This window comes from Antedon bifida, chromosome 11 (assembly GCF_963402885.1).
Source record: "Antedon bifida chromosome 11, ecAntBifi1.1, whole genome shotgun sequence".
NCBI classification, from domain to species: Eukaryota; Metazoa; Echinodermata; class Crinoidea; order Comatulida; family Antedonidae; genus Antedon; species Antedon bifida.
Genome location: NC_136236.1, coordinates 15,272,315 through 15,297,340, shown reverse-complemented (window position 1 = coordinate 15,297,340; position 25,026 = coordinate 15,272,315). Strand labels below are relative to the sequence as shown.

The 25,026-nt window shown below is 32.4% G+C and overlaps 3 protein-coding genes across 12 annotated transcripts in view; 2 read left to right on the top strand and 1 right to left on the bottom strand.

Moving 5' to 3' along the window:
• The first annotated feature begins 225 nt into the window (after positions 1-225).
• On the top strand, positions 226-4,652 carry LOC144855889 (alpha-scruin-like). 2 transcript variants are annotated; one of them, XM_078713844.1, is made up of 6 exons: positions 226-364; positions 702-1,181; positions 1,513-1,677; positions 1,964-2,176; positions 2,530-2,622; positions 2,773-4,652. In XM_078713844.1, exons 2-6 carry the CDS (start codon positions 785-787, stop codon positions 2,961-2,963), a joined length of 1,059 nt encoding a protein of 352 aa, XP_078569970.1. In that variant the 5' UTR covers positions 226-364; positions 702-784; the 3' UTR covers positions 2,964-4,652. The 2 variants fall into 2 exon arrangements, with proteins under 2 accessions (XP_078569970.1, XP_078569971.1); XM_078713845.1 differs by having other exon boundaries at positions 312-348.
• A 259-nt stretch (positions 4,653-4,911) lies between these two features.
• Positions 4,912-7,466, bottom strand: LOC144855357 (WASH complex subunit 1-like). Of its 2 annotated transcripts, XM_078713195.1 has the most exons (4): positions 7,370-7,466; positions 6,414-6,996; positions 6,113-6,324; positions 4,912-6,008 (listed from the first exon to the last, which is right to left on the bottom strand). In XM_078713195.1, exons 2-4 carry the CDS (start codon positions 6,935-6,937, stop codon positions 5,368-5,370), a joined length of 1,377 nt encoding a protein of 458 aa, XP_078569321.1. In that variant the 5' UTR covers positions 6,938-6,996; positions 7,370-7,466; the 3' UTR covers positions 4,912-5,367. The 2 variants fall into 2 exon arrangements, with proteins under 2 accessions (XP_078569321.1, XP_078569320.1); XM_078713194.1 differs by lacking the exon at positions 7,370-7,466 and having other exon boundaries at positions 6,414-7,013.
• A 9-nt stretch (positions 7,467-7,475) lies between these two features.
• Positions 7,476-25,026, top strand: part of LOC144855348 (uncharacterized) — a 90,072-nt gene continuing 72,521 nt past the window's right edge. For 2 of the 8 annotated variants that reach the window (XM_078713174.1, XM_078713173.1), the window contains exons 1-2: positions 7,480-7,864; positions 23,741-23,794. In XM_078713174.1, coding sequence (XP_078569300.1) covers positions 7,581-7,864; positions 23,741-23,794 — 338 coding nt within the window. In that variant the 5' untranslated portion in view covers positions 7,480-7,580. Of the gene's footprint in view, positions 7,865-14,664; positions 14,729-23,740; positions 23,795-25,026 lie in introns of those variants that run through there. The other 6 variants (XM_078713176.1, XM_078713175.1, XM_078713183.1 and 3 more) reach the window with 5 other exon arrangements.

Here is a 25,026-nt window from a genome sequence, read left to right as displayed (position 1 = left end):
ACCATTATTTGCCATCACTAATCACTTATGAATACAGTTATTTTTTTATTTTACTTTAAATTAACATTCTCATAAATCGTCAACATCACCAATCATTATAATATTGGCAATATCTTTAATGGTCTTCATTATTTTATAAACGTTAAAATTACGTAAGGAGTAGGTGGGTGTGGTCCATCTGAGAATGTTACTGGTCTGTAGTTTAACGAGAGAGGGCGCCATAACAGACGAGCGTTTAAAAAACATAAGAAAAAAGCACTGTGTTATTAACGTGAGACACAGAGGCGCCGCGAGAAAGTCATCCTTTCCCCTACCTAGGTAACCCGAAAAAGGCCAGCTTAGGCCTAGGTAAATGTTGGTCATCGTAAGTAACAAATAACAAGTTATTTCCAAAAGATAAATTGACATTTAATAGTACCTTGAATTTAAATTGTTATCTAATGCAACAGGTATATCTTTTATTTAATCGTTATGAATAATATGAATTAATGATTTTTACTCCATACCATGCTATTAGGCCGGCGTACCTAGGCTAGGCCTAATATAATCTTCTTTAGAGAGGTATAGGCCTACCCTAGGCAATTTTTTTTTCATTGATGTGTTGCCGGGAGAAGAGCATATCGGGGATGGATCAGTTGCACTGTGTCCCGACTGGCTAGGCCTAATTTTTTTTATTGACAGATTGATTGTTATGATTTCAGAGATTGTAGAATGGAATAAGCTGCGCACCACACCACCAGCAAACGTCAAACCCCACCTTCCAATAATAATACGACTTTGTTTAATGATGGCAGCATCGGAAGTTACAAGACCAAAATGCACCAGCATTAAGTGGGAAACACTCCCTCCTATGAGAACGAAACGAACGTTCTCATCCGCTGCCATTGTCAACAACCAACTGTATGTCCTTGGCGGCTGTGATAAAGATGGCCAACCTTTGGACACTTTCGAATCGCTTAACCTCACTAAGAAAAAGAAATGGCAAAGTTTGTTGAATCTTTCCTGCAGCAGGGCACAGCCAGCAGTGGTCACAGTCAACAATAAGATCTACGTGATTGGTGGAGTGTCATCCAATCAGAGCCCTCTTGATAACATGGATGCATACGACATTGAGAAGAAAACCTGGATGTCTTTAAAGTCTCTTGAAGAGAAGCTGATGGGAGTAGCAACATGTGTCCATAGTAAGTCTACAGTAGCTTTGAATAATCAAGGTTTAAATTTGTGCCTCAATTGAAAACTACTCTTTTTTTTCAGATTTTCCCATATTTATATTATTAATATATTTGGATCTTGTTACCATTTTCTGTTCATAATTCAGCAAATCTACTTTCCTTTAAAATAACAAACTTAAAAACACACCTTTTTTAGAAGTTTTGTTGACCTTGCTTTGTTCTCACACAGAGCCTTTGATAATTTTTTTAATTGGCGCTATATACATTTGTGTATCATTACTGTATTAATAAATATAAAAAATGTGAAATTGCTATCATAGTATCATATTTTTTTTTTTAGAAAATAATATAATCGTAATTGGAGGAATGAAGACCAACACCGAACCCAGTGAGAAGTGCCGTGTCTTTAACACTGAAAAGAATCTATGGCAGACCCTGCCAGACATGCCTACTCCACGCTATGCTGCATTTGCTCATCTAATAGGTGACAAACTATATGTGTTTGGTAAGTGCCATCGATGATACGGAGGAAACTTTCAATTTGCGAAGACCAAAGATCTACGACCTATGCATTAATGAGTTGTCACTTGACATGTGGACCTAGAAACCATCCAAACTGCGTTGAGTGAGTGAGGAAACGCCTCCCAACTTCCCACACAACGAATTAACATGAAAATTCATTTCAATGTCGTCGCAAATCAAAAGCTTCCTAATATTCCATAGTTACTACTGTAGTTGTGTTGTAGAAATCTGAGTTTTTATTTAATTATGCCATTTTTCTTTTGATAAAGGAGGAAGAAAAGGCAAAACAGCCTGTACTGTTGTAGAAATGCTAGACCTTGCAGAAAAACCAACTCCATCGTGGGTGAAACTTGCGGACATCCCCCAGCCGAGAGTCTTCCCATCATACACTGCAACCGACACACATGTATACTCGTATGGTGGACTCCAACAGGATCCTATGCAATTTGTTGGCACATTTGAGGCTTATGATATTGAAAAAGGTGAACAGCAACTTTTGCATGCAACACCCTACAGTCTAGTTTCATATTTTTCAATTTTTTCCAAAAGATCATCATATTGAAAGTTATCAGTCTATTAAAAATTATCAATATTTTCAACTATATCGTTTTCATCATTATCATCATCATCTTTATCATTATAATCTCATCATTATCATCATCATCATCATCTTTATCATTATCATCTTTATTATTATCATCATTATCATCATCATTTTTATCATCATCATCATCTTATTCAAATTACAGTATGTTATTACATTTGTAATTCAAGTTAGATTGTTTTGTGTTACCATTTCATCATTTATCAAATCATCATCGCATTATGTATATAGGAGAATGGAGTAAATTGGAGGATATGCCCAGTAGACATGGAGACTTTGCTGGAGGTATGGTATCTGGTCTGGTCATTGCATCTGGGGGACTAGGTAGGTTCATCTGCATTTTTGTTGAGGGCTAGGGGAAGAAGGGTTGGGTTAAAATCATGATAGTGTGTATTTTGACACAGCCAAGGGGAAAAGACACATTCATGTTGTATGGTACCCATTACTTATCTTTAATTTATATATATTTCACAGGACCACAGAAAAAGCCATTTCAGGACACTAATGTATACAATCCTGCAACTGGTGTCTGGGAGGTCGGACCTGAGTGTCCCGCAGGTCGAAGTTCAGCTACCACCTTAAAACATGAAGATAAGTTATACGTCATTGGTGGTTTCTCACCTAAAGGCCTTACTTCTGAAATATTTATTTTAAAACCAGCCTAGACTAATATCAGTACATTTTTGTTTTGCTTTGTTTGGGTATGTGTGTGTGTTTTTTCTTTCTGTTTTGTATATTAATAGTATTCTTCTATTATGGTGTTACAGTATTACTATGTGTATAATTCTTTCTACATGTATAATTCTTTCTACATGCTCCACTTGCTGATTTTATTACATTGCCTTTATTTTTTTACTATTTATTTTTTAAATCTTTGTACAGTTTCTACATAATTTTGTATGCACAACATTTGTTATACTTTACAAGAGGCTTTCATTTAACACCTCATCTTGCTTTTAAAATGTTTCTTATATTTATACAGGTACTACTACAGTTTTATATTTTTAATTAACACTTTTATATAACAACACTTAATAAGTTTTAGCGTGAGAATATTGTATGTTGTGAAATAGGATAAGGGCTCTGTTGCTGTATAATGCGACACCAAAATGCCGAAATAGATTTTTACGTGCATCTAATAATCAATCAATCTTAAAATATTTAAATAGGGCATTTTTCTTGGGTCAGAGGTTACAATATTAGTAGGTGCACTTTTTAATAGTAACATAGATTTAGGACTTTAACTTTAAAACATAAAATAATTGTTTTATAAATTTAGAAAGCTGGTGTCCATCAACTGATAATATATAATAAATATATTAATATTTACAAATGCTGTATAATACCTATCCAACCTCCTTCCCCATCTATTGTTCTTCATAATGTGTATATAAATTTATCATTTTCCAAAAAAAAAACATATAAAACCAAAGAATTGCATTAACAAATTCCAAAGTGTAGGGTTTAGGTATATAGACACTGCAAACAACCCTCATTTTCACAGAGCTAACTAAATTGATCATCAATAAGCACCTGCAGTTCAGCGATATTCCGCTTATTTGGTTGTCATAGTTACGGGTACATTGTAGTTTCTATTTATACATTCTATTTATACATTCTATTTAAAATATACATTTTATATATTTCTTTGTAATATGTTTGATGTACTGATTGGTTATCTTTGAGGTTTAAGCTCTGTCTACACTATCAATAGTCACTAGTTTGACAAAAGAAGTGTGATGTGCCCAAATATGGTAGATGACATCATCGTGTCCATATATGGGCACATCACTTTTTTTTTGTCACATAAAGTTTAATAGTGTAGACAGAGCTTTATATGAGTAAAATGAACAACTTGCTTTTTGTTGCAATAATTATGCAAATTTGTCTGCCAAAAACATTCCGATTCAGGTATAAACCCACCCAAAATTTGCATAAACATTTAGGAAAATCAATTCATGTTATTGTGAATATATAGCGCAAAAAACTGTAATGTAAAGACAGTCTTTAGTATGGGAGGCTCACTGCTACAAAACTTGGACATGATTGATTGTTATTCCCTAGTAAGAAATCATGCTTTCAAATAAAAGTACTTTTTAAATTTACAGTAAATACTGTTTTTAAATACTTTTCTGGCATTCTTAATATATAGCCATTATATATCAGCACATTTAAAACAGTTTGAGTGGGTTAGAAATTAGTTGCTTATTTGATTCCAGGGGTGTTATTTAAATTTAGGTAGTAATGTACGATAGATAGCAGTATAATAAATGTTGACGTCATAACTTGTGTAATAGATATACTAACTGTAAATGTCAAATGAAATAGTGAATAAAATATTAATAAAACGTGAAGGTTGTTTGACTTTATAATTTGATGTAGTCTAAAAGGTGTTGAAATATAGATTCTCTAGCCAGGTTAAAATAATAAATTCTCTTCTTAGGCATAACAGATAGCAGTAGCAAGGTGATTAGAGGCTCTGCTTTGCTCCCCTCTTACCAAGTGCTAGGGTGCTTGCAGGTCCATCATTTGAGCAAGAGCTACAGTTCTAACTTTTGAAATTCATTTCAAATATAATTCTAAATCAAACACACTATTGAATAAATATTGCCATCTTTTGAGTTTATTTTCATAATATATTTCTTTTATTTACATCACAATGACATCACATACATAATTATTAATATTAATAAATGCTTCTACACAAATATTATCTTTTATCACATGCATTTTCCTTGACATAACTTTTCCATTAAATAATTACTTATAATATAATTGTAATTATTACATTACATATTATTTTTTGTTGGGCAATGCTTAAAATAAACATATATGCCATTGATATGAATATTTCAATCCCACAGATTTTAATTACAACATTGTATTCAATCTTTATCATGGTTGGGCCAATGTGTAATGTCATTGTCGCATGCCATTGTTAAGTACTGTATGTGTGACTTCAAAGATATGGATATTTGAATACCATATTCTAACTTTATATGCCATATAGTAAGTAAGAGGTATTACCAATACTCTTTTGGCCGCCCCTTTCTTGCTGTATTTTTTCATTTATTCCCAGTCATCGTCATCATCATTTGGTGCAAATTGCTGTGTTGCTGCCATCTTAGGAGGTGCTGGTATCATTGAGGAAATTTTATCCATGGCAGAGTTATCTTTAGTTCCTCCTCCGCCGCCACTGTTGTCTGTTCTTGCACCAGATATTCCTTTACGTCGCATGGACAGTTTGCTGAAGAGATCAGACATAAGATCACCACCAGCAGGTGCTGCTGTGGCTGCTTGTTTCCGCTTCTTCTCCATCTTGCGTTCATTCACATTCTTTAACATTGCTTTACCAGACCCGCCAGCAGCTCTGATTGACTCCAGAAGACTAGCTCTTTGATCATCTCCTCCTTTGACAGCTGTTGGTTTCTCCCTCATTGTGACATTATTAGATGCTTGTGGAGGTGGCGGTGGTGGTGGTACTGCTGATGCTTCTGGTGGAGGTGGGGGCGGTGGTGGAGGAGGTCCTGCACTTGGAGGAGGAGGTGGCGGTGGTGGCATACTACCTTCTGGTGCTGGTAGAGCTGGTAGGTTAGATGGTGCAGCATCTTCAATCGCCAATAATACACCAGGTAACTCGGGAAGGTTACTACCAGAAGGTGCTATAGAGGGTCCTAAATCAGCATTATACGACACATCATCTGCCACACCTGAAAAAGAAATATATTATCAGTATAGCTTAACAAGTAAAAAGAACATGGATGAAAAGAACAATCTCCCGTTATTCAGTAAGCATAAATCTGAGAATTGTTACCTGGAAGATCTGGTAGATAAACTGGTACATCAATCTCTGGTACATCTCCAAGGTTTGGTATGTAAAAGAAGTTCTCAGCAGTCATCCTTTCCATCTGCTCTTGCTGGGTGATGGTTATAGGTGCAGCTCCTATCTCTTCCTGCTCTTCTTCTATCGCCTTACGAGTCTTTGTAACTGCTCCAAGAGGATCGATCATTACATATTTCTTGTACCTACAAAACAATTTGAAAACAACTATTAAATAAAAACATTATTAAGGTTGATTTTCATATTACAGTACTACCCCTGAATTAAAACTTACGGATTTTCACTTGTGTTAAATAACAGTAAAGAATTGATCGATTCCATGTTTTTTGGTAATCCTCCGAGGCCTTCGGCTGCATGCTCCTCACTCTTATCCTTCTTACGTGGATTGACTTGCACGTTATAAAACTGTAGTTTCTCCTTCAGTGCTTTTCCGTCCACAGCCTGATGCTTTGAGTTCATTCTCCTATACGGTACTTTTAGCGTAGCTAAGTCAGTATCCTCTTCAAACAGCGACTCGTATATTTCCTGCTTCTCAGGCGCTGGATATTTCGCACTTGAGAATACCTTTGTTGCCTTTTTGCTGTTCCTCATTTTGTCAACTTTGACCTGAGCAACTTCAAGTCTTTGGTTAATTTGCTTGAGTTTGGCATGGTCCATTGACACCCTATCACTGATACGGTTGAATACATCGTTTGCTATTTTTTCAAGATGTTCTAATGTGTCCGCTATCCTAAGAATTGTTTCTTCCCTCCGTAAGTCAGAAGGAATAATAGAAACGGTGTACACATGTCCAGGCATGATGTATTATTGCCCAGATTTATATCAGGTTTATTTACTAAAACTCAACTCCACATATCCTGCAAAGAAAAATGAAAGAAAACAAGAGATTATTATTAATCATTTATAAATATCATTTATTTCATCATTTCAACCAAATTTTGATGTGTATTTAAAGTTGGCATTCATTTAATTATGCAATCTTAGGCTCCAATGGGCCTGTTTGACCGACACTTTCTGTACTGCGAGTGTGCGTCTGTGACCGTGTACCGGCTCACGATAATAAGACCTGGCCCTGGCCTAGGCTAGTTGGCTTAAAATCCGCATTTAAAAAACTATTTATTGGTTTCAAAAGTATTGCAAGATCAGCTATGGTATATGCACTAACTGTTAAATGCACTAAATTGATTATTAAATCCCATAATTAAATGCAATAATGTAAATAAAACATACCTAAAATCAACAATTTTTTCCATTAATTTTTTTCATCATGTGATGAATACTACCCTCTATCGACAATCTACAAAAACTACTGAAGCGTAACATTTAAAGGGACGACAGAATTTTGGTTCGCAGATGTTTTCGAAGTTCGCGGGGAGTCTGAATGAATGGTAAGTCCTTCTTTGAAAAAAAATTGCCCATGGCCTAAATAATTGTGATTAAAATGGCTCAAAAGAACAAGGACCATGCACGCTCTGAACCGGAACTTATATTGGGTTTACACGATGTTATTCGAGCACAAGAAAAGACAATTAATCGCCAGCAAAACCAGATATCACATCTGAATTTTATGGTCGTGAAATTGACCGAGGACAGAGACCGCTTGACGAAAATCTTGTCGAGGTATTCCAACGATTCTTCTTCCAGAGGCAGGAAGATGGAACGTACCATTTATTCCATACGAGAGGATAGGCCAACTACTAAAAAAGTGGATAGTTTTGACAGCAGGTAGGTAGGCCTAGGCCAGTTGTTAATGGGCTTGACTACAGTACAGATATTTTGTTCATATCCAGCTAGAGGGCTATATAGAGTAAATAATAATAATAATATACAGATATAGAATGATAATACGCAAATAATGAACACAGATTCGTCCGGCTGCTACTGAGCCAGGAAATGTAGTCTGTGCTCCGGAAAAAATGTTTTCTCCGTAGTAGTATTCTGAACGTACTTTATTCGGACTAAACGATTACATTTAAATCATTTAGTCACAATGAAATTAGTCTCGTGATATATGGATATTCATCTAAATAACACAAAAGATGGAAGTGGCGTCTGAATCCAATGCAACCGCCTATACTCTATAGGCCAACCAATTATCATCAATGAAAAATTGGTCGTGTGCCAGTAATACACAAAGCGTCAAAATATTGATTCATATTGATTGTATCTGTTGTTCTCTATTGTCTTAGAAAGTGTCAACATAAATTTTAATTATGTTCAGTTTATGACTAATAATAACATCATCGTTATACCTCACCGTTTTCCCTTTTTTGGTGCACCAAATTTGGTCATTGATGCAAGAACTTCAGTCATTGATTATTGTACCAAATTTGGTCATTGCTGTACCAAATTTGGTAATTGATGTACCAAATTTGGTTGTTTATGTACCAAATTTAGTCGTTGATGCATGAATTTTTGTCGGAACCAAATTCAGCATTTCTGTACAGGCTAAATTACAACTTTATAGAGAGCTCTTGATTTGCAATGGCCTGCAGTACGACCTATTCATTTGAACCGACAATTCGTAAAAACTGTCAGTGAAGAATCAAGAGAATAAGACGCATGTCCCCAATGTGCACAATGAATTAATATGGTGTACAGTATTTGACCTAGGTCATTTCAATTCGAAATCTCCCATGTTATAAAAAAAAAATCAGTTTACTCTTAGTGTATCTAATTATAGAATTGAAAATATGCATTTTTACTTTGAAATGTTATAAAAATCCTTAATTGATATTCTGCCAAGGCAACAGTGACTATTAATAAAAGCAAAATACCATATTGCAAATTAATTATTAAAGTGTAACATTTTACCGGTAGTACAGTACTTTACACTGTATTTATAAATAATCTATACCAAAAGAAATGAAATAAATGCCATCGTTTTAAGACTCAATATAACTCAGTATAATAACTATATTACTGTATAATAAATCTTTTTCTGATGATCTGATTTTAGAACTGCTCCATCAATGTCCTTACACGCAGTGTGGTAGTACAGTTTGATGGGAAAACACTTTACTATAATTATAATAAGAGTAATAATAATAATATTAAAAACACAAATTTGTATAAAATATAATGTACTGTAGCCATGACCATACTCAGAATAACAAATACATCCAAGTGGCAGTTACTGTAGGCGTACAGTAGTATAACATCTTTTGTTATTGCTAATGTCCTTGATACCAATATTTGTTACAAATAATGTTAATAATCAATTGTTATAAATTTTATAGGAAAGCAAGATTTGGAATAAAAACGAGGCAAGATTATATTAATTATGAAATGATATCAAGTAACAATGCTACAAAATGTCAATTAATTTGATGGAATATTCATAATAGATTTAGTCATTGCGGCATTATTTCACAATATTTTTAGCTCCATTTTAAACTTCTTTCATATTGCTGTGCCTACTAATCACAAATAACAACCCACGATCGACATTAAATAAATCACATCACGTGCATAGTCACTAGTGTTGTTTTTTTAATAAAGATGCTATTATGAAAGTTTTGATTATTGTTTTTAGCACACATAAATAAATTGATTTTGTTTTTAGAGTAAAATATTGGATTTGTTATTTTTATAATTAATCAAGTCAAGGTGATTTTATATTCTGTATAAAAAATTGTGATACAGTATATTTGATAATTGGCTTTTGAATGAGGATTGGCTTAAGCTCTGTCTAAACTAGTTTGACAAAAAAGTGTGCACAAATATGATAGTGATATTATGCCCAAATATGGTAGATTTATGTCCAAACATGGTATTGATATTCCCAAATATGGTAGTGATATGACATCATCATGTCCATATATGGGCACATCACATCACTACTTCTACTGTAATCAATCAAGTGAAACAAATCATGTTTTTACTATGCTGCCCTCATGGTTGACTACTTCCATTCCATCATAATGTTGTTGACAGTGCTGTACTGTACGTTTGGAGTATTATATGATGTGTACACCTACTGTAACAGTAAACACAAATACTGTAACCTATAGTACCACGAATGGTAAACAGGACCCAATGGTAAAAAAATATATTAATCTTCTTGGGGGAAAAAAATGTTTATCCCTTTCAAATTGAAAGTGTTCTTCAATGTTAAATGAGTTGCTCTTTGGTTTCAATAAGAAGCAAAACTTAGCAATAATGATGATATGTCTAGTTATGATAAGGAAATGTGTGAGAGTGTATGTGAAAATTGGCCTTATTGAAGATTAGGTTATAGATAAAGTAAATTGTTTGCTTTTTTGCTTTAATATTCCCATGATATACAGTAGTAAAAGATTAGTGTGCCAACCACATAAATAGAATATTATTGTACAATGATTGTTGACTTACTAACTGTAGTCTTTAATAACAGGATTTAGATAAAAAACGTTTATTTTATCAATAATGCCCTCTGACTCAACTGTGGTTAATTATTGTATTGCAAGGTTGTGTGCGATGATACGCGACGATTGACACTCTTTTTATTGATGTCCGCGCCATCCATCCTTGTCACCGTCGTTCACTTATTGTTCCTTTTATCCGATTTTTATCTTTCTATTATTTAATATTATTCTATCCTTTTGTTAAATTTAAAAGAACCGTTTCCTTGCTTATTTTCGGAATTTTACTATTTTTATTGTTTATTATCACAATAATATAATTTTTAGACCCGACCAAATTTCTGCTAAATTTGTTTTTCTTAATAACCCTTTAAGTTAGTGGTTGGTTGTTGACAAAAATGTTACCCAAAATGCAATGTGATCATTTGTCAGTCGCTCAAAATACTACTGTATGCTAATCACATTTCAGTTATTTTGCGTTGCAGCTAAAAGTTGCACAGCAATATTTCCACTTTGCCATTTAACCGCTGATTGAAAATTTGTCATGTTTCTGCTGGAGAAATTTTATTTTAATATCCACATGGTTATTTTTTGGTTGTTTTTTTGCAGCAGAAACAGGACCAATGTTTCTAGTGTCATGTTTATTTTTTAATTGATTGTAACTTCTTTTCAAGTGTAAAGATTGATTGAGTGTTATTCAGTCTTCCTCACCTGGGTTTGTTTATGTTAAGTTGCTCACATTCCTATAAAAGTGTGCCAGAATCTATTGAGAAGCAATCAAAATTCTGGAATAAGTTATGGCTCTTCACCAGTCATTTGTCATGTAGCTTCAGCACTAATTAATCCAAACGTCAAGAATGTAAATAGTGATTTGCACACTAATCATTTTGTCGGCCAATGAGTAGTATTCGTTTTCCCGTAGCGTTCATAACAGAGCCCTCTATACTTGCGGTTTGTATAGATGAAGTTAATGTTAGATATCAAATTGTAATAAATTCTCTGTAAATTTCAATAACAAACAGAGCTATTTTGTGGTGCAGCTATTCTGTAGCGAGTTAGTCCTTGACTGGCGGTCCCAACAATACCCTGTAAATACTATAGCTTTCAAAAGATATAACCCCAAATCTGGGCTCATGATATTTCACAGACTAGACTACTGTTGGATCAGGCGAGGTATACGTGGTGTATTCCTCATAGTACTTGATCGGGGTCTCAACAATACCTTGTAATAGCTTTCAAAAGATATAACATTAAATCTTTTGCCTGACATAATTGGAGCATGGTATTGCACAGACTAGACTATTCTAGGATCAGGTGAGGTACTGTACGTCTGGTTAGGCCTATGTATGCTGTATCTCCTCACAAATCCTTTATTAATCAAAACATGAGCACTATGTCATGAACAAGGTCATCTACAGGTTGTATAAACTATGTAAATCCCTCTAACTATCATAACAGAGATCTTCTATTGTACTGTATGTGTTCACACAGCTGGAAGGTAGAAAACACTAAGGTGTCAACTTCATTCATTTATTCATTACCAATACAAAGTTTAGACTGTTTAATTGTTTTATTTTACACCACTTCCGGCTGTGAGCAAATAGCTTATAGTTTCGAGTTCAATAGTGTGAATAAATTACCTTCATTTTCAGAAGGTACCTGTACAAATGTGAATAACTGGATGAAGGTGTACGGTTGTTGAAAGCACCAAGCACGCCATTTATCCAGTCTAACTCCGTTTTAGCTGCAATGCAAACAACGGTTATCACAACGTATTGTCCTAGCCCGAGTGCATCGCATTTGGGTTATAAAGTTATAGTTGACAACCACGGTTTACAAATAACAACATTATTAACACAAATAATATTTAATTTTTATAATAAATATTGGTTAACAATTAAAAAGAGGACCTTATTTATACAAGTTTGACTATTTCGCCATACTCTTTGAGAGTGCAGATAACTTCTCAATTTGTTTAGCCTATTTATATTGGAACAATACAGTATATCAAGTGGAAACAAATAATAAACTGTAATAGAATTTGACCTAAAACCAAATATTTGACCCAAAATCAAGTATTTGACCCAAATCTACTAAAGATTAATTCTAGATTTGCAGTCACCTTCTAGTCTACTGTTGGTAAAACAACAGTCAAATAGAAAGTTCCATCAAGTGCCATCACAGAAATAAGTTGCTTAAACATTGGATAATTATTCTATAAATATGAAGCGTTTAACCAGGTCATTTTCAAGGTAGTGTCCATTTACTGTAGTTTATATTATGTAATGTTTATTCTGAAAACTTTACACCACCCATCGAGTGTGGCTAAGCCACCACCAGCTGTAAGGGTTATAACAGAAGTGGATCACTGTACGTAGTGGTACCACTGTAAATCTAGTATTTACTTCTATAAAATGACCATCTGATAAAAGTATTTTACTTTAAACATTCACTTGATGTGTCAAATCTGCCATTAAGAATCACATTCTCCATTGTCAAAATTCTATACAGCTCATACAACAAGAAAGTTTAAAATACAGTTTATATATTTTTGTGAATGTTTACTCTATATTTAAATTACAAAATTCACAGAAGTAAAATCAAATTTATGTATACTCATGATGTAGTGTTAACATTTTCTCTGTTAGGACTCAAATGTCATTTTAATGTATGTTTCTGTTACATTCCTTGATAAAAGTTTAATTGCTCAACAATCACTTTGTCATTAGAAATGACACTAATCGCCATACAAATGCATTATTTTGCACATATTCTGAGAGTAATGTTTGTTAAAATGTTCCAAATACCACCGTTTTGCTTCACTGCCTACCATATGGACATTATTTATAATCGCAAGAATTAAACATTCGTTTTTGCTGCAGGTAAGTTTGTTAATTGGACCCTAGCGAGACTTTGATGAGATTGTTATGAAATCTTGCTAAGATTCCAGCTTCTTGATTATGAAGTTTAGTTAGAAGTTCAAATCCAACTTTGTCAACTTTGTCTTTCGGACAAGTCTTCTTGCTGAATATATTTATGTGTCTTTTTGCAATTGTGTCGATTCTACAGTATGATAGTGTAGTGCACTTCATTTCATGTACCACATAAACAGTGGAAAGACCTACAATTTGTATTTTAACCAAAAAGTCTATAAAATATTAAAATTATTTATATGCAGTGTGCATCTCATATTGTATGTGACCAGATAAATATTTTAGAAGATTATTTAAATTCCTTTTTGAAAAATCCACATTTTTTTTCATGAAAAAATGTTCTAACATCCTCTACATTTCACATTTGAGTCATAAAATTTGATTATTCTAAATGAAATTCCTCAATTTTGTTGAATCTGATTAATTGTCATGGCCTTTGAAGTTGACTGGCAACATGTTACACAACCTCCTACTGTTTCTATATCAATTCCTTCCTCCTGCATTCACTTTTTCTTTCATATTCCAAAGTCTAATATCGGAATTATCATACGTTTTCACATATTCATGGATTATACATTATTAAATTGAATTTCATTGCATTTATGTTTCACCTTGTGATTATATATTCATGTACAGTACAGAGTTCAAAGTCATCTTTTTTCAATGCTTTTTTATATTGTCTTTTATATACCCGTGTTGGTATTGTGCAGGCGGTATCCAGACAATTGAATTAATAGGACTACTGGTGCATAGATTTATTTATTTATGAGTCTTTTTTAATAGTTCAATGCAAATAACTTCTTGATACTTCAACAAAAGTTTGTAGGCAACTTCCTTGTTTAAAGGCTTTACATAGCACTCGGTATTTGCTTATGGTGAGATAGGAGATGTTTAAAGTTCAGGCCTATTAATTCCTGTTTACTCTACATAAAGTGACCAACAAATATTGCAATTTGGAGACGTATCTGATGAGGCGTTCGGACGGCGTTGATGGATACTTTTGGAAAACAAGGAATATAAAGCAAGTAAATGTTACGGTGTCAACTTATAAATGAAGAATATCTTGTGGACTGCTTAGTTAACAACCAGTAAAGGATTTCCAGCAATTATTGATAACTACAAACCAAGCATACCAAGTTATATAACATTGTGACCAGTATTTTTTGCAAGAGATGACCTGTTACGAACGTAGTTTATGTTAGAACGACATTGCAATTGAAGACTGCTAAAGTAATACACAAAATACTTGGAACCAATCATTGAACGATGCCTCTATTTAACAAGAAGCAGACCTACAATGTACAACAAATTCAGTAAGGTTATATATTTCATTTGACAACCTTGATACAGTATTTCCAAATAATATTTATAATCAAAGGTTTATACAGACATTACAGTAAATACTGGTAAATGAAATAAAAACATGGTTTTATCATTAGAAATTTAACCAGCTGTTTTATTTAAATTTTATTAATCATTCCTTAGAGGTCATTGGAAAGTTATTTTTATTTAAGTTATGAAACAAATTTATATCTGACACTTTTTGTCTATTTTTATATTTTCATTCTTAAAATATTTTTTTTTTTAAGTTAGAAACTTTCCCATAATACCAACCAATACTGTACCTCTCCCATGACCAAACTTAACTACCCCTTGAGGGTTTGCAATAACTGTTGACACAACCACAGATGACATCATGGATTTCTAGGGATATACAGTAATTCCCCTGATTTTTGCATTTTTAATAATACAAATGTCAACCTACATTTAATTTATAAATATCTTTATTTTTAAAATGCCTTAAAAATAGTGGAATCTAGTTTATACTGGGACTATATTACGGCATAAAGTTAATTTTACAGTTTTAGGCAAATTAAAATGTTATCATCACAAAGTTCATCTGTACTTTGTTACACCCTTTATTCTCGGGACAAAGAAGGGTTATATATCAAAGATTTAAAAACATTATAACAAAAGAAACAATACTAAAAGATACAATGCTCTTAATACTAAATAGATAAATGGGTATTATTGTGAATGAGACAGAACTCTTACGTTTACCACTTCACACAATAAAAAGCATCCAAATTTGCCTTCTGTTCTTTCTGGTAAAATTCCCTATGCAAGTCATTGATAGAATATTATATTTAAACATACATTCATTCATTCTGAATGACGAGTTTTACTTGTCATTCAGAATGGGAAATGTACAGTGAAACTGTTCTTAATTGTTCTACTGTCTGTAGCATACTGCAACAAATCTCTGCTAACGCCTTTTGACGTATTAGGCATGACAGGTCAGAAGTATGAGATGAATAAACCTGTCTACTCAATTTCAGAGAATTAATGTCAAATCATTGTGAACTTTTCAAGGGCCTTTACCTGTCACTGAATATACCTAGCATTCTACCATTTAGTTGCTATACTGATCCATGTTTAAGACCATTCTATTGTGCCATCCTGATGTATAAGCCCATCATAGAAAGTAGGAATACTTTCAACTTAATTATTGGTTTGACATTAAAGGTTGTTTCACACTTGGACACAACTAATCAAAGGATGTACGCAGACATATCATCCGAACTGTCACTTGTGTTGCATTCTAGTGGAAACCAAGCTTTAGTCTTAACATTTTTAAGTACACTATTGAAATGTTTTACTAGTAACTACATAAAGTACGGTATAATAACAGCCAATAAAGTTGCCACAATACTGAAGTAAAATAAATGAACTCAATATAAACAAATGTATTGTTTACACTCCAGCCCAGTTAGGTTCACTTTATGTCGGTATTATTGTTTATGTTTACGGATGGACAGATCACTCTTGTTCGTTTAGCATTGTCATTATTGCTAGAGAATGAAGTAACTAATTAAGAATTGAATGACAGATAAGGCAGTTACTACACCACTAATTGGTTGTCGTACATTACCCTGGGGCACAAGAGCTGTGCATATTATTAAAGTGGATCTGTGCTGTTGGTATGCAGTACTGAATACTTAATAAGAAAGCGACTATTATTATTGTAATTAATTATCTTTTCTAGGAATAAAAAGTGGATATAAAATACAGAATTTCTATATTATTAGGTCCAATGGTCATTTCTATTTTTAACCAATAATATGGTATGGTTGTCAGTGGCTAATGTGCACTGGAAGAGGAACATGAAAAGGTCCATCAATAATTAGTAAAGAGGACAACAAATGATGGAAAAAAAATGATATATATATTGTTTTTGTTTTTCAGTGAATTGATCATTTAAAGAAAAGAATGGAGACATAAATAAGTTGATGGATATGTGAAAGGGTGGATTGATAATTATAAGAAATGTTATTTCTCTACAGTTGTCATTGGGTCAATGGGTCATTTCTAAATGTTCAACCACAGCAGTTCATTGAATGATTGTGCTACTTGTCTTAGGTGAAGTTATCAGCAGCTGAAGTAACACATGACCAACCATATCTATAAGTGTGAATTTCTACAGTTTTATAATCGAGTGGTCAGTGTGGTGATTCGGTGAACTATTTTGTATTGAGGTCAAAGTAACGATCAGTACCAAGTAGTGGCTGTCCAGGATTTTTAAATAGGGAGGACTCAGGGCCTAAAATGATGAAATGATGCAAAGGGCTGAACTTAATTTGATGTCCTATCTTTTTCATTACAATTTTGCGAAATTTAGGGGAGCCCGGGCCAGCTGGGATCTGCCCTGAAATTTAATAACAATATTTATTTTCATTTTTATCTACATGTTTGTACAAAACAATGAAACGGCAGTTTTAGAATTGGTTACAAATATTATGCAATCATCAAATGGTTTATATTACGTGATTGTATGAATAAATGCATTTGAAAACATGTGATCATTTTATTAAATTACCAGTCGGTAACTATGTCACTTTATAAACGTAACTGGGTGAGGATAAAGGCCTGGTTTTAGTAATGCAAGTCTCCGATAGTTTATTTTCAGTAATATAGAATTACTTTAGGCTTTTTTGTATTCATTATTGTCGAAGATGGATTGAGTTTAATGTTTAGTCTACTGTATCTCAGATAAAACCAGACAATATTGTTAGCCCTTCTTCGTCAAAGAGAGCGGTCAATGCAAAAAAGAAGATTGGGTTGTATGCCCATACAAATTAATGATATAGCCTGTGAACCCCCGCTTCAAGTTAGAGCATCCTAGGATTTTTTCATGATCTGAAAGTCAATTTTTATCTTTTATTACTCATCACGTTCTCATTATGCATTGTACATATTCATCAATTTGGCGCTCATTCCTGACAATATGACACAACTTTTGTTGAGACTATTTCTGAATAAATCAGGTTTGTCTGAGTCACCACACTTAAAGTTACCTGTCACAAATGACGGAATACGCTATTAGATGTGTGACTGCTCCCCCGGGGTTCTCTGCAGGAATGCACGTGTGCTAAGATTCTGACGCATTTTAACATGCATGTCCACTCGTAAAACTCGTCAAAATGTTATCAATATTTGTAAACTTGGGAATGAAAACAATTTCTCGTTGAAATGTTAAGATGCGACTCATTTGCTAAGGCCCCGTGCCTATACCACGACTCAGTTTTTTTTTATTATGAGTCACGATATTTTTCTGCAAATTTTCACATTCTTTTAGTTTTTGATGTGAATTTTATTCATAGATTTCTTTACTTCATAATTTTCATCTTCTACTGTAAATTTATGGACATTTTTATATCTCTAAAAACATCTTGAAATGCGTCTTTCATCATTTAAATTATTACTACTCAAATGTGAAGAATATATTAAATATAAAATTCTGTTTTATAAACATTTATTTAAAATTGAACTGAACTTGAGTTAGCTAGAATTATTATTATTCTTTTGTTCACTTCAATGGCATTTTAGTTGCTTTGTAATTCAAGTCTAAATTTCCTCATTTTCTCCATCTGTAATTGTTATGTAAATGAGTTTCCTTTTTCAGACTCTCTCGTAATTCTTGTAGCAAATTATTGATCTGGCGGTATAACACACCAGCTGTTTGTTTCGTTTCCCGACAAAAAATATCCCTAAAAGCAATTTGGAACGACTTAGCCTTTTAAAATTAAAATCTTTTTCACTAATTGAAAAATATGAATTCATATGATTAAAGGAGCTCATAAGTAATTAGGAATTAGTCATACGTGTGGAAATTATTCCATGTGGATTTTCCTATCTCAAAGACATCAATACATTGGTCACGCTTGAGCGAATGTGGAGCTAATGAATGAAGATTGGTCGTATAGTCAAGTCAGATTTCGGCTAATATCCAACATTCTGGACTCTATACTGTATAAATCAACAACTACTGTATACGTACATAAAAAGGCAGTGCAGGATCATTTTGTCGATAGTACAAATCACCTGCGAAGGATTTGTACATATAGCCTTAGGATTTGGTTACAGATACATTCTGTTTGTATTGATAGTAGGAGTCACATCTATTTCACCTTACTATTAATTCTAATAACTCGTTTTCCATAAGAAAAAATTTCTGCTCCGTAAGGAAGATAATTGTGGAACTGATATTATCTGTATGTTTTGGAAATACGTCAGTTTTTGTTCCAACAATTTTGCATATCTTTCTTGGACTTGGCTCTGTAAGGAAAATATTCTTTGTAGGAATATGCTGTAGTTTGGAACTAATTTCAAAATGGAGAGAACTAAATCTCCAGCTATTAAAAAAAGGTAAGATTAATTAGAATCACATAAAGATAGACACATGAATATAAGTTTGTTATTTAAAATTTGTATATATATCAATATTTGTTTATTATTATTTATGTATATTGATCGAATTCTGCCTCCTCAGAAGGAGGTATTTTATACCCTTGCATTTTATGTATTTTATAATACTCACTTGTAGTTTTTTTTGTCAAAGTATGATTATTATATAATGTATAAGATACTGAATCTTTGATCCAATTCAAAAGTTCTTCATTTTATCAAACAAAGAGATTGATATCTAATCAATGAAGACATTATGAAAACAACTGACAAATTTTTGTTGTTATTTTCACACATTGTCGTGATTGAGTCTAGTTCAAGGCTAATCCATGCGTAATCCCCACGTTAACATGTCCACGATATTGTTGATTCAGGTCATGTTTTACTCGGTAAACGAACAGATGCAATCGCTTGCCTTATTAGTGCAATAATGGCTGGCTCGTCATTATTGCTTAGCAACAAAACCCTTAACAACAGTTAATTTTTTTCTCTATAATGCCATGATAGGTTTTTAGTTTAATTGCAGTATACTAATAAAAATTGAATGCTTTGATCCTTATTGAACTTTGAAGTTGATCCGTCGATGGTAAATTGACGTATTTATAGAGATTGAAGAAAGCTCGTAGTGACTATAGTTTCATGCATATTACATTTATTTTGTACCAATATCAATTTTCACCTCGAATCCGGACATCTTGACATTTATTTTAATCTTTATTTTATACAGTACACCTCCAACAGTGAGAAACTTGACAATTATAGGATGGCAAACTATAGTTGATCATGCGTAAAAAATAAGTCTTATTCGTGGCTTTGGAGTGGAGTCCCCCCTTACACTAGAATTTGAATTGAACCCTGGACTTTGGGTTGAGGCAAACATTTTAACCACAAAGCTACAGTTTCAATACTGAACCAGCGTCTGATAATAATATTATTTCAGATACTACTACAAATAATTCTTTAATTATTAATCTAATTTTCATTTATTATACCCAAATCATGCTACCATAAAGGAAAAATAGGCCAGGTTGAGGAGCATTTAAATTAATTATTCAAAACCACCTACGGTTCTCGTTCGTTAAATTGATTTTAGAATTACTTCACAATCCAACACTTGCTAATTTCATATTTTATGAAAATATTTATGGCTCTGTGATTTCTGAAATTGGCATTTAACATTAATTTACCATACTGTTATAACTAATGTGTTTTATAATTGACAACTTCATTTTTTGTATTGGTGACATACTTTTGAATAAAACAAATTAACAAAATCTCTTTTGGTAATATTTGATTGTGAAATTAAATTGAACATTATTCGCAGTAATTGCATCAGGGGACATCATTTTGTTTGGTCTGAAGATGTCCCCTATGGTTCTCCTGTGTATGTATTACTATTTCTAACAATGTATGTTTTATTTCTCAATATATTTATTTATTTTTACTTATTTTATTAAACCTTATTTAAAGAGGGTGACCCTAAACAGCATTTGCTGACAATCAAGGGGCCCTCAAATATGGTCTGTTTTGTTTTCTTATACAAAATAATACATAATCTGAACCTTATTTTATTATCAACTTGTACTTATTTGATTCCATTTTAACCCGAGCGTTCTTGTATATTTCTTATAAAAAGTAAAAAGAGTGTATTACATTGTTTTTACCCTGTCTGTATTCAAAATACAGTTGTTACAGCGGATGATTTATGTCCAAAGTGTGCCCTGCTCAACACAAGACATTCCTACTGTATCTGCTCACTGATATACAATCCTTATGGTATTTCTGTATGAATTCTATTAACTCTGGTTTTTTTTTCAAACCAATACTTAAAGTTATTCAATTCTGCAGTTGGTCAGCCATTGATGCATTAGTGAGGATAAACAGAAAGAGACAAAATTGATTATACACGATGGAATGAAGGCATCGGGAAAAAGGAAGGAACAAGATAGAAAATGCTGTGATGAACAGAAAGGAAAGTAGAGAAGAATAGATGATGGGTAGAGATGTGATCTGATTGAAGATAGGCCTACTGACATGAATGCAAGGAAAGGAAGAAGAAGATATATACAGAAATAATGAATATATAAGGAATGAAAGATACCAAGATTAAAGGAAAGAAACATTAACAAGATGAACTATAAATGGAAAGGAAATATAAAGTATGCAGAGATGTAATATTGGAAAAAACCGTAAAGAAGAAATAGAAAGAATAGTATAAGATAAACAGGAAAGGGTGGATATGACTATACAGAGTAAACAATGATACTGTGTACAACGATAGGAGATAGACGACAAAAACAAGCTATTTCCGTCTTTTGAATGTAATATTTTTGGATTTCATTACTTTCCATTGTTATTCATTATCTCTTGGATGTTCAATGAATATTCTCTTTTGCTATCATTCATCAAGATTCTCCGACTGGCAATATCTTTTAGCATTGATTAATAAATTTGTTAATAACTATATTCATTTCCTGGTCATTCTTAATTTAATCAATTTTCAGACATTTCATTCTTTCTCTGTAAGTATAATGCAGTTTCTTCAATTGTGCTGAGCTTTCGATGTCTAGACAATAAACAAATTGATATTATTTTTACCTCAACTGTTTTTACTAACAAGAACATTTTCTAGGTAAATCATCTTTTATAGGTAAGTAGGTTTCTGATCTAATTTTGGTTGCTCATAGAGCATTGCAGACTGAATGTTTCTATATTTTCAAAAATGGTGATTTATGAATTTGGTTGGTTTTAGACTACTTTTTTTTATTGCCAGTAGCGTACCTTTGAGTATAAATGTTGTTGGGGCTTGGCTACAATTCACTGAATATATAAGCTGTCTGAGTCTATTTTCCTTTTGAGTGCAAGGACTTTATACATAGTTACAATGTAATATATTATGGTGAACCCTTTCTTTATTACTGCTAGCAGTTATTGAGAAGCTTGAAAATGTCAAAGGTTGAGATACATTTCTAGGAGCTACTTATGTGACACTCAAGGTATTGAACATTCTAAAGGATTGCATAATTAACAGTTCTTGTATTCGTTGCCATGTTTACATTTTTGGATAGCAGATCTTATGGGTTACCATGGAAACCAGATGATAGACAGCTATGCCTAGTACAAGATCTTAATGCCCTTCAAATTGTATTCCATGTTACCTTTATTATTGGAATATTAGAAAATATGAAAACGATTATTTTTTGTTGAAATTTATTCAAGAAATATTGTGAATAAATGAATAGTAAAATAAAAAAGGACTGGTTTACTATTGAAAAAATATATGTGCTGAAAAAAATGGAAAATAGAATGCTTGTTGTTCAATTTTCCTAATTTGAAATTGAAGGAAAAACAAATTATTTCTATGTTCAAGAAATTACTTTCTTATATAATTTGGCATACTACAAGATTATGTTCTTCTGAATGTTTCAGTTTTAAATTCTCTTAAATTTTTATCTGACAATAGCGAAAGAACCATGGATATAAAATCCATTGAAAGATTACTTTTTCGTTGATTGGATTTTCTAAAATTAAAATATAATCCTACAGATGAAATTACCATTATGTTAAAGTTGAACCAATTTCAGAGCATGAAAAGTAATAGTTCATTGGGAAAATTCATTGAAATATGAAAATGGGAAGTTAAGCACTTTTTTTTCTGGATATTTTTTGTGGCGTTTTTAAAGTACTTCCTTGTTTTAATCATGATTATTTTTTTTAATTATTTCATACACTAATTTTAACATAATTGTGTAAAATTTGAATCTGTAGTTTCAGTTAATATGCTTCTGTATTTACTCAGGCCAAGCCCCTTGTCAGATCAGTAATTAAATTCATCTGCCAGTGGAGGCTGATTTCAGTTTACTCAAGTTGACTTTACTAAATTTATACAGAATTTGAATGCATCAGAAATTATCATGAAATGTTGCGAGAAAATTAATATGGACTGTAATGTGATGTACTGATCATACTACATCGTGTGATTGTTCCTTCGTGATTTCTTTCTGACTGAAGATTGTGAAATCTAACGTTTTAATAGAGAGAATATTTAACGTGGCCTTCTAACACCGCAGTATTACATTGATTTTGATTGTGAATAATGTAAGTTGGATTTGCTATATTCATTATAGTTAATAGCAGAGGGAATGGATTTATCATGCAAGATGTGTTACCAACTCAATTGCAAAGAAGTTTTTCATTTTCTGATTGAGTAGAAATTGTGAATGCGAGTTCTACATGATATAGTTATTCAATGGAAGAAACCTACAATTTATTCTTCAAAATTATTTGTTCATAGATGTGTTGAAGAGCAGCTTTTATACTTGGATTCGTTTGTGTAAAGATTGAGGAGATGTTTTCAACTTGGTTCTCTTCTCTTTCTTTCATACATTTCGTCATTTACCTTCAAGGTTTTAGGATTTCTTTCACCAAAGTATAATCCAAGAAAGTTTTATCAAAAAGGAGAATCGTCAAATCGTCAACAGCGTTTATTATATAAAATACACATTGTGTTTTTACCTTACCTATCTAATAACAGTATAGAATATTTAAAACATTTAACCTTTGACATTTTATTCCAATAGAGACGCCCTCTGTGATTACGACATGGCAAGCCGTACAACCTGGTATATTGATTTGTAAGTTTTTCTCATTTTCTGCAACCTGTGTGTTACTATCATTTTATTGTTTTGTGATGCATCCCATTTTCACATATATTTTTTATTTATTCACTTAAAGTTAAAGTCTTCTAACTAATTTCTAATTCTTCTAAATTCTACCTTTCTTATTTTAAATCTTGTTAGTATTGTATATATTTCATATCATTTGTTGCTGTTGTGCTATTGTTCATAATAAAACAATATAGTCATGTAATCATTACACACTATCACTTTCATATTTTATAGTTTCCTATTGAAGAAATAACAATTTATATTAAAATCTAAGAGAATAAGATTGTTAATATTTTCCAATTTGTTCTATCTACAATAACTGTTTGCAGTTCTCATCAATCACTGTGATAACATCATAATTACAACATATATCTATAATCATATTATTAGTAATGTGTTATTATAAACATAAGTGTATGTATTGTGTTGTGTGTGTTAAAAAGTTTCATTTCCTTCATGGATTAACCAAACATTGGGGTAAAGAGGAGAATGGAAACAAAATGGAGGGTCTCAATGGGTGTAAATTCTTTTAGTCAACTGTATTTTATTTGTAAAAAGGAGGATGTGGAGGATAGATGAATGTTCGAATAATGTATGATTATCAATTTTTATTTATTCAACATATCAAGCATATTGCATCATCTAGTGTCACATATAATGCTTTAATCTTTCTATTAGTCAGTGCAATCGAAATGTGATTATAAAAAAACTCCTTAGACATTAAAAAAAAAGTCATTTATGTAAATATGAATATGTTGAACATTAGTATGTTCAGTATTATATTGATTGTTGGTTATAAATTCAGAATATATCAAAGATTGAATATCATCTTTCATAATCATAACTTTTCACTTTCAATTTAGTAATAACAGTTGAAGGTCATTATATAAGTAATAGCATCCTAGAATACAAAAATAATATATTTTATATCTATCTGTATCACTATACCAACATCTGTAGTTGAAAAAACAGGAGTTTGTCAGTTTCGGAGATTTACCACCCCCACCACCACCAGGTTAAGAGTGCAATGACAAGCAGGTATGCTAGAAAAATAAGTATTACGAATGGCGTAATAGAAAATGTTATATAGTGCTATGAGTCATTTAAGCTTTTTTGTAGTATTTTATTGCAAAAAACAACACATAAATATTAAAATTAATTTTTTCTTGTAACCTAAGAGAAATGAAAACCAGGAATAT

Excerpts from the sequence above, each read along its gene's own strand:
- LOC144855889 (XM_078713844.1), top strand. The coding sequence starts at position 785 with ATGATGGCAGCATCGGAAGTTACAAGACCAAAATGCACCAGCATTAAG. Across the intron at positions 1,182-1,512 it reads AGTAGCAACATGTGTCCATA|AAAATAATATAATCGTAATT; the intron begins GTAAGTCTACAG and ends TTTTTTTTTTAG. Across the intron at positions 2,623-2,772 it reads CATTGCATCTGGGGGACTAG|GACCACAGAAAAAGCCATTT; the intron begins GTAGGTTCATCT and ends TATATTTCACAG.
- LOC144855357 (XM_078713195.1), bottom strand. The coding sequence starts at position 6,937 with ATGCCTGGACATGTGTACACCGTTTCTATTATTCCTTCTGACTTACGG. Across the intron at positions 6,325-6,413 it reads TTTAACACAAGTGAAAATCC|GTACAAGAAATATGTAATGA; the intron begins GTAAGTTTTAAT and ends ATTGTTTTGTAG. Across the intron at positions 6,009-6,112 it reads TTATCTACCAGATCTTCCAG|GTGTGGCAGATGATGTGTCG; the intron begins GTAACAATTCTC and ends TTTCTTTTTCAG.